This window comes from Hemicordylus capensis, chromosome 6 (genome assembly GCF_027244095.1).
Source record: "Hemicordylus capensis ecotype Gifberg chromosome 6, rHemCap1.1.pri, whole genome shotgun sequence".
Lineage (NCBI taxonomy): Eukaryota > Metazoa > Chordata > Lepidosauria > Squamata > Cordylidae > Hemicordylus > Hemicordylus capensis.
The window spans coordinates 165,286,065-165,304,978 of NC_069662.1; the positions used below are offsets into that span (position 1 = coordinate 165,286,065).

The 18,914-nt window shown below is 43.6% G+C and overlaps 1 protein-coding gene across 22 annotated transcripts in view; it reads right to left on the reverse strand.

Moving 5' to 3' along the window:
- The window catches only part of OBSCN (obscurin, cytoskeletal calmodulin and titin-interacting RhoGEF), a 287,341-nt gene that overhangs the window by 235,520 nt on the left and 32,907 nt on the right, over nt 1–18,914 (reverse strand). For 20 of the 22 annotated variants that reach the window (XR_008309945.1, XM_053262301.1, XM_053262319.1 and 17 more), the window contains exons 5-11: nt 15,544–15,843; nt 9,537–9,803; nt 6,835–7,104; nt 4,017–4,292; nt 2,926–3,207; nt 1,972–2,253; nt 1,237–1,518 (exon numbers count right to left, since the gene is read on the reverse strand). Coding sequence is in view for 21 of the 22 variants with exons in the window: in XM_053262301.1 (XP_053118276.1) it covers nt 1,237–1,518; nt 1,972–2,253; nt 2,926–3,207; nt 4,017–4,292; nt 6,835–7,104; nt 9,537–9,803; nt 15,544–15,843 (1,959 nt within the window). In the remaining variant the exon portion in view is untranslated. The remainder of the gene's footprint in view (nt 1–1,236; nt 1,519–1,971; nt 2,254–2,925; nt 3,208–4,016; nt 4,293–6,834; nt 7,105–9,536; nt 9,804–15,543; nt 15,844–18,914) is intronic. The other 2 variants (XM_053262303.1, XM_053262302.1) reach the window with 1 other exon arrangement.

Below are 18,914 nucleotides of genomic sequence, written 5' to 3' on the forward strand. Positions count from 1 at the left end.
AGAGGCAAGGAAGCTACCTGAATTTTTTCAAAGGATTTGGGCAGAGGGCTGATTTTTGGTTAATTGTTGAAGTTTACGCGTCTTTAAGGTTTTTCCTCATAAGGTATAATAATGGAGCTTTCAGCAGCCCCATAAGTGCACTTGGGGGGTGCTGCGGTGGCCCAGAGCGAGTGGTAGTGTAGTGCACATAGGGTGCCAACCACCCCCATGGGTTTCTAACCCATGGAGTACAGGGTTCTGTTGTTTCTGAGGTATTCTGAGTGTGGATTCTATGGTAGCAAATGAGATTTTCAATGAGACACCATGAATCCACTCTTATTTGCTATCATAGAATCCACACTCAGAACACCTCAGAAACAACAGAACCAAGTACCCCATGGGTTAGAAACCCATGGGGGTGGTTGGCACCCTATGTGCACTACACCACCACTGCTGCCTGATACAGGTGTTTCCTTTAGTCTGGGAAACATACCAGCGGGGATTCGGACCAGCAACCTCTCGCTCCCTAGGCAAGTTACTTCCCCACTGCACCAATAGGTGGCCCACAGTCAGTACCTATGTCTTATTTGGACTCAACTTCAGTTTGTTATCCCTCATCCAGACCATTACTGCCTCCAGGCAGGCATTTAGGGAAGTTATGCCATTTCCTGATGAGGTCGACATGGAGTAGATCTGGGTGTTATCAGCATATTGATAACACCCTGCACCAAACCTCCTGATGATCACTCCAAGCAGTTTCTTGTAGATGTTAAAGAGCACTCGAGACAGTGTGGAGCCTTGTGGAACTCCACACTCGAGTTCTTGCTTTGCAGAATAACAGTCTCCAAGTGACACCATCTGGAATCTACCAGAGAGGTTGGAACAGAACCACTGTAAAACAGCCCTAGAGTTGGAGGAGGCCAGTTGCACACCCGCTATCTGATATAAAGAGGAACAACGCTTTGAAAAATGCCTCTTTGCCTAACCAGTTAGCTGGGAGAGTAGAGGTGAAGGCATGCCAAACTGTAAATATTTAGCTATGGGACAGCTTGCCCAACATGTCACTGCAGTGTAAACACACTCAATACCTGTGAGGATTGTGCTACTGTTCTATACTTTCCCCAAAAGTCAGTTTATATGCATGCTAAGACACACACGGAGAGTGGGGAAAACAAACGCTAGCCACAGTATGTTTGTGATATCATGTAGATGCCCTGAAAAGTGGCACAATATAAAGGAAAAGAACATCCTTCATACCTGTAACAATGACTTTGAAGGAGAGTTTCTGGCCAGCAGCCTCACAGGTGTATTCGCCGGCATCTTTCTTCTCCACCTGCTGCACAATTAGGCGCTGAATTTTGCCTTCAGTTTCTACCTTGAATTTCTTATTGGAGGTGATAGATTTCCCATCCCTGAACCATTTCACTTCTGTCTTGGCCTGGGCCACCTCACAGCTCAGAGAGGCATTTTCTGAAAGGGTGGCCTTGATCTCTTTCTGTATCTTCTCTTTGTTGGAGAATACCTCTTCAGCTTCCGCTTCTAGAGGAAAGGAGGGTAAGAAACATTAAACAATTTGATCTCCCCTTTTTAGACATCTTACAGTTTCCCCTTGACATCTGGCTGTAAGAAGCGTCAAGATCAGGGAATCACATACAAAATGTTCCATGAAAGAGGGTTTCCTCACATCAACCTACAAATTAAACCACAAAATTTTCAGCTACCCTGTTGTTTTTACTAGGCAGAATAGAAATGTAGTTAATTTCTAGCTTCTAAACCAGTGCACAGAGACAAATGTCTGTGACACTTCATTTGAACAGTAGCTCCATTCACAAAACTTTACTTTGGCATGGTTTTAAGCCATCTGTTACAGGGTCTAATCGACACGTTCAGCAAAAAAACCCCTCATTTATTTTCCCAAAGCGGAGAACCCTGAGGTGTCTGACAGCTCAAAATTTGATAGCCTAGGAAGAAAAAGAAGAAAGTCTTGTGTACCTGTGACAATGACTTTGTAGGTCAGCTTTTGGCCAGCAGCCTCACAGGTGTATTCACCAGCATCTTTCTTCTCCACCTGTTGCACAACCAACCAGCGGGTTTTACCTTCAGCTTCTACCTTGAATTTCTTATTGGAGGTTATAGATTTACCATCCTTGAACCACTTGACTTCTGTCTTGGCTTGGGCCACCTCGCAACTGAGGGAAGCATTTTCTGAGAGGGTAGCCTTGACTTCTTTCTGCACCTTCTCCTTATTGGCAAATATGTCAACAGCTTCTGCTTCTGGGAGAAGGAAGGCATTTGATGTTAAAGGATTCCATCTCCCCCTTTAAGCCACTTTATAGTTTCCCATTAACATCTGACTCTGTCAAGAGTCAAGACCAGGAAATCACCTAGCGAATGTTCCACAAAAGAGACTTTTCTCACATCAACCTACAAATTAACCCACAAAATTCAGTCTACAGCATGTCACAGGCAGAGATCAGAAGAGTCGCCACCTATCAATGTTGCTGGAGGACAACCCTCTTTTCATTGCATGTGTACAGAATCCTCCTGAGGACAGGATTGCTCTAAGGAATGGCATGGCTAACCGCACTCCAAAAATAATTATTAAACCATGTTCTGAAGTCAGGAGTGAAGCCCTGTGGAAGGCAAAGGAGCTGACCTACCAATTGCTGCTACGGTATGCCCCAAGCAACATCCACTCCCACTGTTTCATTTAAATTAGCAGCATATAAATATCAAAGAGTATGCCATGTAGAATTTTTCATCTCTGGTAGCCAAGGTTGCAGGATGCATGCTGGTGGCCTTTGGCCAATGGAAAAGGAGACTTGGATAACATGCATGTTTAAGGTAGTATGATATGGTGCTGTAGTTATTACCCAACAGGATTTTGGAGGGCAAGCAGTGGCATATGGGAAAGAGGCTTAGATGGGACAGGGAAGTGACAATGACCTGTAACGACAACTTTGAAGGTCAGTTTTTGGCCTGCTGCTTCACAGGTGTATTCGCCAGCATCTTTCTTCTCCACCTGCTGCACAACCAGCTGCCGGTTTTTGCCTTCAGATTCTATCTTGAATTTCTTACTGGAAGTGATAGATTTCCCATCCTTGAACCACTTCACTTCTGTCTTGGCCTGGGCCACCTCGCAGCTGAGGGAGGCGTTTTCTGAAAGGGCAGCCTTGACTTCTTTCTGTATCTTCTCTTTATTGGCAAACACCTCTTCAGCTTTTGCTTCTGGGGGAAGGAAGAAAAGAAATATTAAATAATTTGAGCTTTGACTACAAAGTTCACATTAACATCCGGCTCATAGAAGAGTCAGGACCGGAGAATCACTTCTCACCAAATGTTCCACAGGAAATAATCTGTGAAAATAAATACCATCAGCAGCCTGAATCAACAGACACTACCTCATAAATATTGTGTAACTTGTTTTTTTACTATTGTAAACTGCTTTGGGTGGCTTTGTCAAGGCAAAAAAAGTGGTATGAACACACAACAAATAAATAAATAATAAACCTAAGCTCCTATATGAAACTCTTGCCAATTAATCCACTAATTTCAGACTATAGCATGCTACAAGTGGAGAGCAGCAGAGTGGCAAACCATCTAGAGAACAATCCTCTTTTTCATTGTATGCATGTCCAGAACCCTCTTGAGGACAGGGTTGCTCTGAGGAATATTTGGCATTGCTAACTCTGCATCAAAAATAACTATTAAATCATCTTCAAAACTAAGCTCTTTGCAAGGCAAAAGAGCTGACCTATCTAAGGCTGCTACTGCATGCTTAGCATCATTCAGTCCCCTCATTCCATTTAAATTTGCAGCATACAAGTATAAAGGAACACACCATGTGCTCTTTTTCCACACCAACAGACAAATTTCCAGAAAGCCTTTTGGTGGCCTTTGGTCACTGGAAAAGGAGACTTGGATGACATCAGGCAGCGGGATATGGCAGTGTAATGTGGGACATGGTACGTGACAGGATTTTGGAGAGCAAGCAAAGGCATATGGGGAAAAGACTTAGATGATGCAATATAGTGTACCTGTAACGACAACTTTGAAGATCAGTTTTTGGCCCATGGCCTCACAGGTGTATTCGCCGGCATCTCTCTTCTCCACCTGCTGCACAGTCAGCCGCCGGGTTTTACCTTCAGTTTCTACCTTGAATTTCCGGCTGGGTATGATAAGTTGACCATCCTTGAGCCACTTCACTTCTGTCGTAGCCTGGGCCACCTCACAGATGAGGGAGGCATTCTCTGAAAGGACAGCGTTGATCTCTTTCTGCACCTTCTCCTTATTGGCAAATACTGGCTCAGGTTCTTCAGTAAGAAAAACAAGCAAAGATACAGGCTATAGAAAAATTTATTATGACCAATTGCTAACACTTGGCTTCCAGTTCAATATGCTACAGCAAATCATTTGGTGCCAGTGCCATTAAAAAATAGTATTTGATTTATTTGATAGTGTGACCAACAGCACCCTGCTCATCAACTGCAAGTGCTCGACTGGTTCTCTGCAATTTGCGTGTTTGTCATTTGAAACTTTCACTCCTGTGTGGATGATATTGAGCATTTCACAAACAAGCCAGCACCACCCTTTCTTTTGCCCTGCTCAGCTACATCTTTATATGTTCAGTTTGTAGTCTCCTGAAAGGGCATAAGGGGGTTAGGTCTGTGACTGATGACTTCCATACCCTATTGAGACTACGTTTGATGCAGCTTTTTTTGTAATTTGGAACTTCCACTATTGTATGGACAACACTGAACTTTGCCCATTTCATTTAGCAGCCCTATTTTTGCCTTGCTCAGTCACACCTCCTCTGGAAATCTCTGACTGTCATTGTACATGTTAACGTTTTTGTATTTTGTATCATGAGATGGCTTGAGTATTATTGTATATATCATTATTCTTGTTGAAATGTTGTGTTTGGATTAATGATTTATTGTTCATTAGTGTCAGTAATTAGAGATTATTCAAGTATTGGTCCATTGTTGGTCAACATACATTTTCACTGTTTGGCTGCTGCATATTATTTGTATATATGGTTGCTGTAGTCACGGTGGGATTCCCGCCCCCCCTTTTTGCTTGGGTTTTTATCCTGACAACCCCTAATAGCGTAGCTGAGGGTCGCATGTGGGGGGGTTAGGAATGCTGGGGGTTAGGAATGTGGGGGTTGTATTTTTAAATAAGACAAAATCAACTGTATTTATGTACAAGAAGCTTAAAGGTTTCTCTTTCTCTGCCAAAGCAGGGCTACAGACTCGTAATGGTTTCTTTAATAACAATAACCAGGCTTGGCTAAAGTGTATGGTATGATACACAGACTTCGCTCACTGGGAGACATTCTACACAGTGTCCATGGACAGATAGAAAACAATCCTGTAGCCACAGTGGAATCGCCTATCACCGATAGGCACATATCCTGTTCCACCCAGTCCCTCCCTGGAACCCCACTAGTCCCAGAGCAGACCCTCTCTCTAGCGTCTCCATCCCTATCTCCTGGCTTCTCTAAGCCCTCTCTAACATTCTGAGCTCACAGTGAGATCGTTTAACTGCCACTCTCTAGACCTGTCATGCTAAAGCCCCTCCCTTAGGAATACATCCTGGTGGGCAGACACTGGGCAAAATGTTGGCATGTCAGTTGAGCGGCCACAATCTCGAATGGGGTGTGCAAAGCACAATAATTTTCAGAGTGCACCACCTGTCCTTGGCAGAGAAAGGCATTTAAAGGGATTTAAAGGGGAAAGGCATTTCTTCTGGCAGCGATGGCACTGGTTGCCTGCAAAGAGCCCTTCTTTGGTGGGTGACCCCTCACAACATCATCCTAGATTATGGTGAAACAGACACCCCAGCATCCTTTGCCCTTCCTCATCTACATATGCCCTCCTAGGAAGTCTCAATGTTCCCCTCCGCTCCCAAAGTAACAGGGAAATCCCACCTCCAGGGCCCCAGATCCTCTCTCCCACTTGTGCAGGACTATCAGGGTGCAGGACTCTTTGCAGGCAAGCAGTGCCAAATTGAAACCACAGGTTTGCCAACCTCTAGTTTCAGGTTACTGATGTGTTTAGAAAACCAAAGAAACTCTATTGTTGCCTAGAAGACCTCATTCAAACTTAAAGTAACCTAGCCCAAACTCAGGGACATCATCACTGCCTCTCACGATTAACGTCATCATCTCTCTCCAGCTAAATTGTATCTATGAAACTTGTTAACACAGCTAAGCTTCTCAGGCTAAGAAAACAGGATCTAACCAAATAAGGAGTAATCACCAGATGAACAATGAATAATTTGCATGCGTACTAGATACTTGGGCCATGTATACTGTATCTAGGGTGTCAGCACCATTTAGATTGTAGAAATGTAAGATGCACCTGTAACCAAACTGTAATCAATTTGAAAGCATGAGCCTATTGATTACCTATTGCTGTCTGCAGGGCAATAAAGCCTCAATTAATAATTTTTTTATTTCTAATTAATTAAAAATTAATTAATAATTAATAATTCCCAATCCTTGTGTCTGACTGATTGGTTAAGCGGACCCAGGAATGAGCCCCATAATTATGAACCAGGCCTAAGCTCCGGGCCTAAGCTCCTCCCTCCTTCTAGTTTCTTACTTGCTGTCCTGAATTCAAACTGAGAGGTTCTCCTTCTTACTGCACAAGAGATTGTTAGTCTGTTTTCTTAGCCTGTTTCCATAATAAATACCAAATGCTTGTTTCCCAATTAAAGTTGCTTCTGTATAATTACTTACAAAGGATAAGTAATTTCTCTGCAACATTATAGTATTACAGTGACATATTTTATGGACAAGAGTAGTGCTGCTCCAGCATGGCAATTGGAAGTGAACTGGCTTCTACTCACCTCTGACATCAACATGGAATGTTAACTTGTCATCTTTAGTTTCACAAGTATAGATCCCTTTGTCATGTTGCATTGCACTGTTGACCACAAGTTTCCGGTATGTTCCTTGAGAGGTAAATGTCACTCTCTGGTCTGGCCTAATCTCTTTTTTCTCTTTCCTCCAGACAGCGAGGTCGTGGGGCGATGACACCTCACACACCAGCTCAAACGGTTCCAAGAGCTTGACAGAAATCCCAGGAACTGACTGGTCGACAAACTTGGCCACTTCATCTAGAAGAGAAAGTCAGGATGCAGTAGAGAGTGTGTGTTGGGAGGCAGGGGTGTGCGGGGGGGCTGTACTGCCAGTTGAGATTACAGCTAAAAATAAAATATTCCATTAACTGAAACTTGGGTGAATTACTGAATTTGTAGAATTCGAAGCTTGGGCTTTGAGATGTACATCTCTGCTTGCAAATTCAAAAATCTGGAAATTTCTGTAATAAGACTGCCAGAGTAGGAACAGAAGCATTGGAACTGGGGTGGGGAACCTAAGAATTCTTTGGCATTTCAAATTTGTGATGTAAGGAGAACCCAATGGAGGGAGATACCTACCCTGAGGAAGCATGAGAGCTTCCTCAGGAGTTTGGTCTCAGTCAGGAGAGGAGAACATGATGCTAGTGAAACAATTACAATGTCATCACACAGTCTTGGCATCAGGAAGCTGGTAAAAATTGCCAGATTTGATTGGAGGAAGAGGAGGGGGGCAGTCAGGGAGTTTAGTGCCCATCTGGTTGAGCCTACAGGGATCACTCCTTTGCTCTGCTCAGGGTTTGTTCATTCGCCTTAATTATATCCCCGTTTTAATGCTAGGACAAAGCAACATATAAATAAGAATACAATTTAAAATGACGGGACTCAAAAACAGCAGCGTTAAAATGCAATAATATCAAAGCATTATCCCCACAGGACCTTACACCTACAAGAACAAGATTACCTTCCTTCTAAAAATAACTGGAAAGGGGGTGAGCATCTCTATACCATGGGCAAGGAGACCACTGAAAATACCATTTGGGGTACCTGTTAATCAAATTTCTATCACTGACAGGCCTCCAAAAATGCTCTTAAAGCATGGGCAGATTCATATGACAGCGTGGTGTAGTGGTTAGAGTGCTGGACTAGGACCGCGGAGACCCAAGTTCAAATCCCCATTCAGCCGTGAAACTAGCTGGGTGACTCTGGGCCAGTCACTTCTCTCTCAGCCTAACCTACTTCACTTGGTTGTTGTGAAAGAGAAACTCAAGTATGTAGTACACCGCTCTGGGCTCCTTGGAGGAAGAGCGGGATATAAATGTAATAATAATAATAATAATAATAATATGGTCATCTTATCGACCAATATTTTAAAAAAATCTCACACTGAGCAAGGAGCAGCCACAGCAAGCATGAATGCTTGAAAAATGGCAGATTGCACAAAGCTACAATGCATCTCCCTTTTGCTTGCAAATGACAAAAATAATGAACGGAAGAGACCACCTCACATCTGCTAAGATGAGGTTGAATTCTGTCAAGTCTCATGCTTGCTTGCTTTCAAAAAAATTATATTTTACTTTTCACCTCAAAAGTAGTCATAACAGATAATGATATAATCATAAAAATACATAAACAACAGAAATGCAAAAACAAAACTTTGAAACATTAAAAATAGCTGCAATTGACCAAGTCAACGCAGCAGTATTCAAAACCATGGTTAGGAGCTGGAATTCATCCACAATCGCCCATAATCTCAGCACTACAGAAAAGAAAGCCCTATCTTCACTCCAACCCACCATACATGGGTGGAGAGCTGGTCTTATGGTAGCAAGCATGACTTGTCCTCTTAGCTAAGTAGGGTCTGCCCTGGTTGCATATGGATGGGAGACTAGAAGTGTGAGCACTGTCAGATATTCCCCTTAGTGGATGGGGCCGCTCTGGGAGGAGCATCTAGGTTCCAAGTTCCCTCCCTGGCAGCATCTCCAAGATAGGGCTGAGAGAGATTCCTGCCTGCAACCTTGGAGAAGCCACTGCTAGTCTGTGAAGACAATACTGAGCTAGATAGACCAATGGTCTGGCTCAGTATATGGCAGCTTCCTATGTTCCTACATCTGACTTTATTGTATTTGATTGTCACCTGGATCATTACTGTTGATTTCCAATGTGGGGAGTTTCTTTTTAGATAGTTTTCTTCTGTTTCAGTGTTTATGCTTTTTGCTACTGTGCTTGGCTAAGCAAGATGTGGTGTGTGGGTTTTTTTGGTATAAATTTGGTGTGGCAACTAGACTACTTTGAAATGTAAAATCTCTGATAACATTTCTTATGGGGGGAAAACTTAATCAAATCAGTCAACTGGCTGGCTATGCTCAAACTAAGCATTTGGTGTGTTGAGAGCTAACAGTTCCATTTAGCTATGAACCACCAGGAGCCAGCTAAAGATTTCTTTAGCTCTTATTTTACTATTTGATTGAAGAATTTAAAAACAACAATAAAACAGCCACACAACTAATACTGGAAAAGAGAGGAGAGCACATGTGCAGGTCATGTCAATAAAGGATCAGATAGTGACTTGGTCAATCAGTGGGCAAAAAACAGGAGACACACGCCCCTTTCTCACAGATCTGCATGCTATCCTGTATTCCTCTCCACAGATGCTCAACACATAAACCCAAGAAATGTGTATAGAAACATACCTTTCAAACTTATCTTGGCGGTGCTTTCAAGATTATTGGCAACAAATTTCACCTCTGCCTCTTTAAAAGCACTTGTGACCCTCTTAACTGTGAGGCTGTGGGTTGTCCTGGTCCTTGTAATGATGTATTTGTCACTGTTCTGTACAACGTTGCCATTAATATACCATAAGCCAGAACAAGTGTTAGTGAGGTCAACAGTAAAGATGGCATCCCTGCCCGGTGCCACTTCCACATTCTTCAGAGAGCTTCTTACTGCCAATACTGGTTCTATAGGAGTAGAACAAAGCATAACAGTTAAAATGATCCCATCATTAGATAGGTTACTGATGATGTTGGATTATACATAGCATATCAACCTAGTATTCTAAATCCTTCTCTTTGCAAAAGGAAAGAGAAGAGGATGACCAGCAGCAAGGTGGATAGACTCGATTACAACAGCAATGAATGAACCACTTAGAGACTTTAAAGGCCAAGTTGAAGACAGATCATCCTGGAGAGAATCTATCTATGTGGTCGCTAAGAGTCGACACCAAGTTGACAGCACTTAATCATAAGAACATAAGAACAGCCCTGCTGGATCAGGCCCAAGGCCCATCTAGTCCAGCATCCCGTTTTGCACAGTGGCCCACCAGATGCCACTGGAAGCCACAGGCAGGAGTTGAGGGCATGCCCTCTCTCCTGCTGTTACTCCCCCACAGCTGGTACCCAGAGGCACCCCCCAAGGCTGGCCTACAGTCCTCCGACTTGTAGCCGTCAATAGACCTCTCCTCCATGAAATTATCCAAACCCCTCTTAAAGCCATCCAGGTTGTTGGCTGTCACCACATCTAGTGGTAGAGAATTCCACAAGTTGATTATGCGTTGTGTGAAAAAGTACTTCTGTTTGCTGGTCCTAGATTTCCTGGTAATCAATTTCATGAGATGACCCCTGGTTCTAGTGTTATGGGAGAGGGAATCAATCAATCAATTCCAAATCCTTAAACTTCAATTGTTTTGGATTAAAATCTAATTCAGACTCCTGCTATCTTGACAGTAATGGCCAATTCCAATCAAAAATTTTCCAAAACTGATGTTAGGTGTATGGTTATCTAGGGATCTCTAGGCCTCCAAACTAGAAGGCACTACATTAATTTACTACTGTAAACTAGTCTACAGAGTCTGGGGGCAATTTAATACACACAGTTCCCAGGTACAGGTGAAGAGAGGCAGACCGACAACCACTCTTACAACTAAAGAATATGAAAAATATTTCTTCATCATCTTATAGTTGAAAAACACTTAACATGACCAATTAACTCAAAAGCATAAAATGAAGTATCAGTGATGACAATATGCAAATGACTCATCCCTATACCACTGTACTTTATATGACACAGTGTCAGTTAATACTTGCTAGTCAAATAGTTTATTTCTGTACTGTTATTTCACTATCCGTTCCTATTGAATTCATAAGAACATAAGAACAGCCCTGCTGGATCAGGCCCAAGACCCATCTCATCCCGTGCCATGTTTCGCACAGTGGCTCTCCAGATGCTGCTGGAAGCCACAGGCAGGAGTTGAGGGCATGCCCGCTCTCCTGCTGTTACTCCCCTGCAACTGGTACTCAGAGGCATCCTGCCTTTGAGGCTGGAGGTGGCCTACAGCCCTCCGACTAGCAGTCAGTGATAGACCTCTCCTCCATGAAGTTATCCAAACCCCTCTCAAAGCCATCCAGGTTGTTGGCTGTCAACACATCTTGTGGCAGAGAATTCCACAAGTGGATAATGCATTGTGTGAAAAGGTACTTCTGTTAGTTGGTCCTAGATTTCCTGGCAATCAATTTCATGGGATGACCCCCAATTTCATGGGATGGTTATGGGAGAGGGAGAAGAATTTCTCTCTATCCACTTTCTCCACACCTTGCATGATTTTATAGACCTCTATCATGTCTCCCCTCAGTAGTCTTTTTTCTAAAGTAAAACCCCCAGGTGTTATAGCCTTGCCTCATAAGAAAGGTGCTCTAGGCCCCTGATCATCTTGGTTGTCCTCTTCTGCACCTTTTCCAGTTCTACAATGTCCTTGTTAAGATACAGTGATCAGAACTGTATGCAGTACTCCAAGTGTGGCCACACCATAGTTTTGTTTAAGGGCATTATAATATTAGCAGTTTTCTTTTCAATCCCCTTTCTAATGATCCCTAGCATGGAATTAGCTTTTTTCACAGCTGCCGCACATTGAGTTGACTCCAAGATCCCTCTCCTGGTCAGTCACTGTCCACCATGACCCCAAGATCCTTCTCCTGGACAGACCCCATCAGCATATATGTGAAGTTGGGGTTTTTCATCCCAATGTGCATCACTTTACACTTGCCAACATTGAATGACATTTGCCATTTTGTCCCCCAGTTTGAAGAGATCCTTTTGGAGCTCCTCACAATCTCTTTTGGATTTGACTACCCTAAATAGTTTGTTATCATCTGCAAATCTGGCCACCTCTCTGCTTACCCCGACTTCTAGATCATTTATTAAAAAATTTAAAAGCACTAGTCCCAGTACAGATCTCTGGGAGACCCCACTTCTTACATCTCTCCATTTAGAGAACTGTCCATTTATCCCTTCCCTCTGTTTCCTGTCCTTCAACCAGTTACCAAGCCATACATGAACTTGTCCCCTTATCCCATGACTCACTAATTCACTCTTCTGCTATTTTCTGATGAACAGTCCATCAGCTTACTTCTGTTTCTCCTCTCATCTCTACTACTATGAATATGTACATACCACTTTTCAAGAAAAGTTTCCAAAGTGGTTTACATAGATATAGATTAATAAATAAACAAAATGGCTCCCTGTGCCCAAAGGGACGCTGTGTTGGGGTTGCTCTTCCCCTGCTCAATAAAGAGAATCACCACTTTTAAAAGGTGCCTCTTTGCTCAGTTAGCAGGGGAGTCTGGTCTCTTTCAGCATCTTCCCTTCAGACCCTGCTTCCCCTCCCAGAGTTCCCAACGGACTTTTTCTCCCTTGGTTCTCTTCTCTCAACATTCTACAGTTCATCTTGTATGACCTCACAGGAGAAGGTGGGTTTACACCTAACTGCTCAGGGGCAGAAATGAGAATTGTTAAATTCGTTCAGTACATAAGTCCTGTGGCTTACATAAACAGAGGCGGAAGTCAAAATCCAACAGCCCATTCACATTTAGGCAAAGAGTGAACAAGGGTTAGAACCTAGAAAATGCAGGTCAGGTAGAAGGCAGTGGTGTCATACCGTCTGTCAGCAGCAGTTCCCTCCCTGGCAGCATCTTCAGAAAGGGTTGAGAGCGATTCCTGCCTATAACCCTGAAGGAGCTGCTGCCACTCAGTACAGACAATACTGAGCTAAATGGACCAAGACTCTGACTTGGTTTAAGGCAGCTTCCTATGTTCCAACCAACATATAGGAATGTGGTGTGATCCGATCCAGGAAGGCTTATGCTTGGCTCCCAGCCAATAAGACCACCAGGCAGCGAGCCAATCAGGATTTGTATACTTTGCCAAACAGGTATAACTAATGCCCCTAGGCTCAATAGGTGCAGCTTCTGAGCCTAAGGCACTGAATTCTGGGGCCAAAATGGGCAACAGACGGCACTGACCTGACCCACACACAGCTAAGCCATCCACAATATACTCTGAGGTCATTCACATGACCAAGCAGGGTGGTGGGCAGGTGTCAGGGAAAGCTTATTTAGCTCACCTTTCCCCCCAGACAGGCACTTGACCTTGGTAGAGTGTAGACCATACTCCCAGACAATAAGCACTGCATGGGCGTAGCTCCGGAGGCGTACCAGCCTTCAGAGACTCCACAATGCACAGTGCAACATGCGCAATGCATTGGGGGATTCCCATGAGAGACGAGCGCTCTATGTGCCCATCTCTGTGTGCGGCTAGGCTGAAAGCAGCCCAGGCTCACACATGAACAGAAAGCCCGGGTTAAGGGAGTGTTTGCTCCCTTAATTTCAGGTAACAGCTAGGCTGAAAAGCCAGGTTAGGCAGCACTGCCCGGCCAGGATTGGGCCCAATCGTGGCAGTTCTTACATGCAGCCTAACCAAGGCTAGCCTTCCCTAGCCTGGGTTAGGCTACCTGTGAGTACAGCCTCGTTGTCTCATTTAACCTTCCTCACTGGTTTATTGTCTAAGCCAGGGGTTCCCAACCTTGGCTCCCCAGATGCTGGGTCCCCACAATGTCAAAGACCATTGGGGCTGGGGATGAAAGTGTTGGAAGTGAAGGACTCTGCACTGTCTCATGTCTCAATGACAGAGGGGGACAGATTAGTGACTCAGAGGGCTAGAGGGGTCAAGACATTGGTCATCCCTTCTCTACTGCTCTGACACTATCCCTTTGATATGTAGATGCTACACTCAAGGACTTCCTTCCTTCCTGCCACTTCCTCTTCCCTTTCTTCTCCCTTGCAACACCCACGCTCCTCTCTCCCTGCACCATGTGTGCAGAGATGCAGAAACCATCCCTCTGCATTCAGCTAGCTAGATAGATTAGAGATCCTCTCTCTCCACTTTCCTATCTAGAATGGAGTTCACCAATAAAGACTCCTTATATTGATTTGAAACTATGAACTGGCTCCAAGTTTCTTTTACTCTCAGCATACACGCATGCCTAGGCAAACTCAGCTGTGTTGTGCCTCAGTGCACTCTGCTGTAATAGAAGGGTATCTCTTACCAGAGAGAATTCCCAACTGAAAGGCGCCATAGTCCAATAACAACTGGAGACCCAATGTTGGGAGCCCTTAGTTTAAGCTAGTCAGAGACTGAGGTCTGCCTTAGACCACACCTGTAAGGCTTGGTTTAGAGCCTTGCTGGCTGGCCTGATGTCTCTGCTCTCTGCCTTTTCCTTGGGTACTGCCTCTCTCATGCCTTTCCTTGGTCCATCATCATGCACACAGAGGGACCCTGAGCCACATTGAAAATTACTTCTATCCAACATTTCCATATTGTATGCCTGGGAGCCAAACTGCATGAGTCAAATGTGTCACTTTGTAGAAGGTGCTTAAACTTTACTGGTAAGTAGCAGTTTGGATCCAGACCATGGTACAGACTTAAGGGGCAATTAACCTTTATTTCCATGGCATTTTCCTGCCCAAAAACTGCACCCCCAAGGAGCAATTTGCTACTACAGGGATGTGTCATTTATTTGTTATTTATTTATTTATTACATTTATAAACCACCCCATCCGAAGGCTCTGGGTGGTGTACAACCAGTTTTAAAAGACACAGAACATTCCCCCAAAGTGTGGGCTGGATTCTTGAATGCTTTGATGCCCAAGAAACAATGGAGAGCATCAGGCATTATGACCTATTCACACAACATGCTGAGTAGCATTTAAACATAGAAATTCAGATTTAAAACCTGCATACAGTTTTTGCTAGTGGAATCTGCAAAACTTTAAAAAGTTTCATTAGAAGTCATATGAATGTGATCCATACGTGAAGCACAACTTTCTTTGAATCTGAAGTTTTCATTGAACCTTAGGCTCAGTTCTGTGCCAGTGTCATCCTAACACAGCAATCCTTTCTGAATGCTCTGATGTACACACCCAGTTCCCCACCTGTGAGGGCTTCCCCAGCCACACAAGAACACCAGAGATTACATCACAGATTGCTCAAGATCAGGGCATAGGTAGGTGACACCACAGAGTCTCCCCCCACCCCCACAGAAACAGGAGTCTATTTTCCTCATATGTCTTTAAAAAGGAAACTTCTTCCATAATTCCAAACAATTTTAAAAGACATTTGTGGATGGTTAACAAATACTAGAGCGTTCAGTTTAAACTATTATCAACATTAGCTGGATTTATTTAATTGATTAAGGTGTTTCAGTTTAAACATGGTAATTACTTGTCTATTGCTTTGCATTGCCTTATGACTACCCTTCCAATACACCTTTAGCCCCAACCCATACGTATAGGCTACAGGCCTCATCTGTCTCAAGAGGCTGTGCAAAAGGCCAAACACGGTACAGGCATTTGCTCTTTCCAGACTCACCGAGATGCAAGGTTCCTGGGAACTCAAGGTAGTCGCTCTGGCCATAATTGTTGACTGCACACACTCGGAATTGATAGTCAGCCTCTTCGAGGTTGTTTACTGTGAACTCAGTTTCAGGAATGAGGGATTCATGGCACTTCAGCCAGGTGAATCCAGTCAATTTCTTACGTTCCACTAGGTATCCGTCAATAGGGATGGGGCGCTCCATCTTAGGAGAGGACCAGGCTAACGTCACTGAGGTTTCTGTTTTATTTTTCACCACTGGGTCAACTGGGGGATGAGATGGAGGCTTCTTTGGAGCTGGACAGTTTGAGAAGGAAGGAAGAAAAAAAGGGTACTTTATTTAGAACTTCTTTCCCTGTTTCTTTCCTCAAAGAGAAATGAAAAACAATTAACACTATAATATAAACAACATTTTTTTAATGACTTACTTCACCCTACTTTTACTGTTGAGCCATGAGCCTAACAAGATTATTTAAAAAGCAGAGAAGGCATACAAACAAAACCAGGCAACTTAGATTAGAAAGCAATTTGGACATCTGTGTCTACTGCCAAAACAAAGCCACTTCTTTGTTACTAAAGGTAAAGTGTGCCGTCAAGTTGATTTCGACTCCTGGCTACCACAGAGCCATGTGGTTTTCTTGGTATAATACATGCAGGTATATATTCCAGTTGGTTATCATTAGACTAATAGGATCTCCCTGAAAATAACTGAAAAGGCTAACTTGTGTCCATGGGGCAGTGTAATATAGTGTTAACACGCTCCCCACTTCCCTGAATGATGAGAACTTCCATAGGCTAGGCAGTGCTACCTGGGTGTAGTTTCCATTGGATGAGCGTGCACGGGAGACCTGTGACATTTTTGTAATATTTGCTTTACATACAAGCAGAGAAAAGCAGAAGTCAGTCCTAGTAGGCAGCAGATCCCTAGAGAGAAAGGATCTACCCAAAGTGCCTTCAGCCAACCAGCAGCCTGCTTGCACTGCCTCTGTACCTGCCTCTTCCAAACTGCTGACCTTCAGTGCTGATGGTTCTCTCTCCACCCTTGCCCACATACAGCTCTCTCCCCTTAACTAAGGAAATGGTGATTTCTACAGGCTTTGATGGATGCACCGCAAAATTTGGTGAAGCAAACAGATGCCCTACCTATCAGACCACCATCTCCTAATATACTGAGAAAACATTTATTGATCCTTCTTGACAATTAACTTCTAATCAGTCTAACAAAGGGATGATTGGCCAGCAGCTGTAACATGGAAAACATCATCTCTGTAAATGGAATGATGGAAACACGAAGGAATATTATTACATTAGAAAATACAGTTTCCCCATAGATTATCAATACATGAGGACCTTGCTATTCTATTTGTGGAGTTTCCGTTCCCGGCTACAGCCGCAGATACAGAAACCGTGAATATTGAGGCATTAAAGTCAATGGGATTGCGGGGTTTAGATTCCCAGTTGGCCAGAAATAGCTCAAAAATAGCTGAAAATTGACCAAATTTCGGGGGAGGGGGGAACACAGTGGGGAGCTTCTTACCATGCTTTGCTGCTCCCCCTGAGTTGCACTGTGCCCCAGAATCGGCTGAAAATTGCAGTTTTGGGGTCCCCCCTTAAACTGAGCCATTTTGAGGCTCCAAGGAACAAAATGGTGGCCAGATGTGACCTCTCCAATCATTTCCAGCCACCCCCGACCCACAGATACGCAAGGTTGATGTGTTTATTTCCCTTTCCCCCCCGTATGCCGAGTTCGGGTGTCTTTTTCCCAACTGCGGATACACGAATTTGCGGTTAATGAATCTGCAGATAACGAGGTTTCCTTATACATCCAGTGACCCCAAAGCACAAAGAAAATACTTTTGCATCTTCAGAGAGCCCCCAGAACAGATTTGAATCCCCTGAAAATTATTAGCTAGCTTTTCTTCCCCTAAAATATTCCCAATGTTCAAGATTCTGGAAATGTTACTAATGCTCTCAGTTTATGAGGCTACTCTGTTTCACAGATTCAGGTCAAGTTACATTTTTTTCTAGTTGTCTGTTAAAAAGATAAACCCAGAGGGCTCCCAGTCTAATCAAGCTAATTGTTTTTCTCTGTTTGTGTATCATGCTGCTGTTTTGTTTTGTTTGTTGCTGTTTACACTTTTGTTGTGGCTATGGTTTCATGTTTGCAAACCATTAGGCACTGCCTAACTTCTTATTTTAATTTCAGTGGGACAGCTTTGAGTACTTTACCTCATGTCAATCATTATTTTTTAAAACAAACAACCCGATAAATGTGTAAATAGCAACAAAATGGACATGAGTAACCAAGAAACCAGAAATCAAGGTGTAAAGCCTGAACGTATTGTCTTCTCTGCCCAGCTGCCATATTCATCAAGTTCATTTCCAAGGTTTTCATAGAAAGTTTCCCATTTGAGGTTAGCAACTGAGCTAACGGGCAGAAGAAGGTTAAGCTATCCAGCAACCCCAGCTTCAAAATGGCCCTGTCTATGCAGACCATACATTCCTCACTTGTTCTCACAATGTGGGCCTTTGACCCGCGATGTCCTGGAGGTGAGCTCCACACACACAGGACAAGCGGGCCCAGGGTTCTCAAGCCCTGTTTCAAACAGCATGCTGATCTGCCTGGAAACACATCTCAGGCCTCCCAAAAGCAGCCAGTTCTCAAGAAAGACTATTTGCTTGGGATAGGAAGTTGCATTCTGCTAAATCAGATCATTACATCTAGTTCAGTATTGTCTCCACTGACTGGTGACAGCTCCCCAGGATTTCAGTACAGTACTGTAAAGGGTTGGGATGCCTCTGGTTTTTTGTGCTTTTAGACACTGGTCAGGTAAAGACCTTTTTGTTCACTTAGCCTTTTAAATTTTTATTTTTAAATCTCATTTTTAAAACTGACTTTAAAAAAAAGTTTTTTAATTGTTTTGTATTGTGGTGTTGTTGTTGTTATTGTTTGGGGCGGGGGGAGGTTGTGATTACATGTGCTATGTGTTTTTACTTGATGTTTTAATGTTGTGTTGTGAGCTGCCCAGAGAACAATTTGTAGTTGGGCAGCTAACAAATGAAATTGATGCCAATATCTGAACCTGAGACCTTCTGCACACAAAGTCCTCTACCACTGAACTATGGCCCGTCTCCAAGGGAGCTACACCCCCTCCTTGGAACTTGAACACTAGTTGTGATCATGGAATCTGAGTGCAATGCGTGGTTTCTATGGCCATTTGCTTCCATATGGGCAAGCCATAGTGGCTCTGCATTACATAACCATTTCCTCCTCCTTGCAATTTAGGTCATTCTTGGTAGGAGGACCTCCTGACACTCACAGGTGCTTGCTGTTTTCTTTCACCCACCCACTGTTCCAAAGGGGGCAG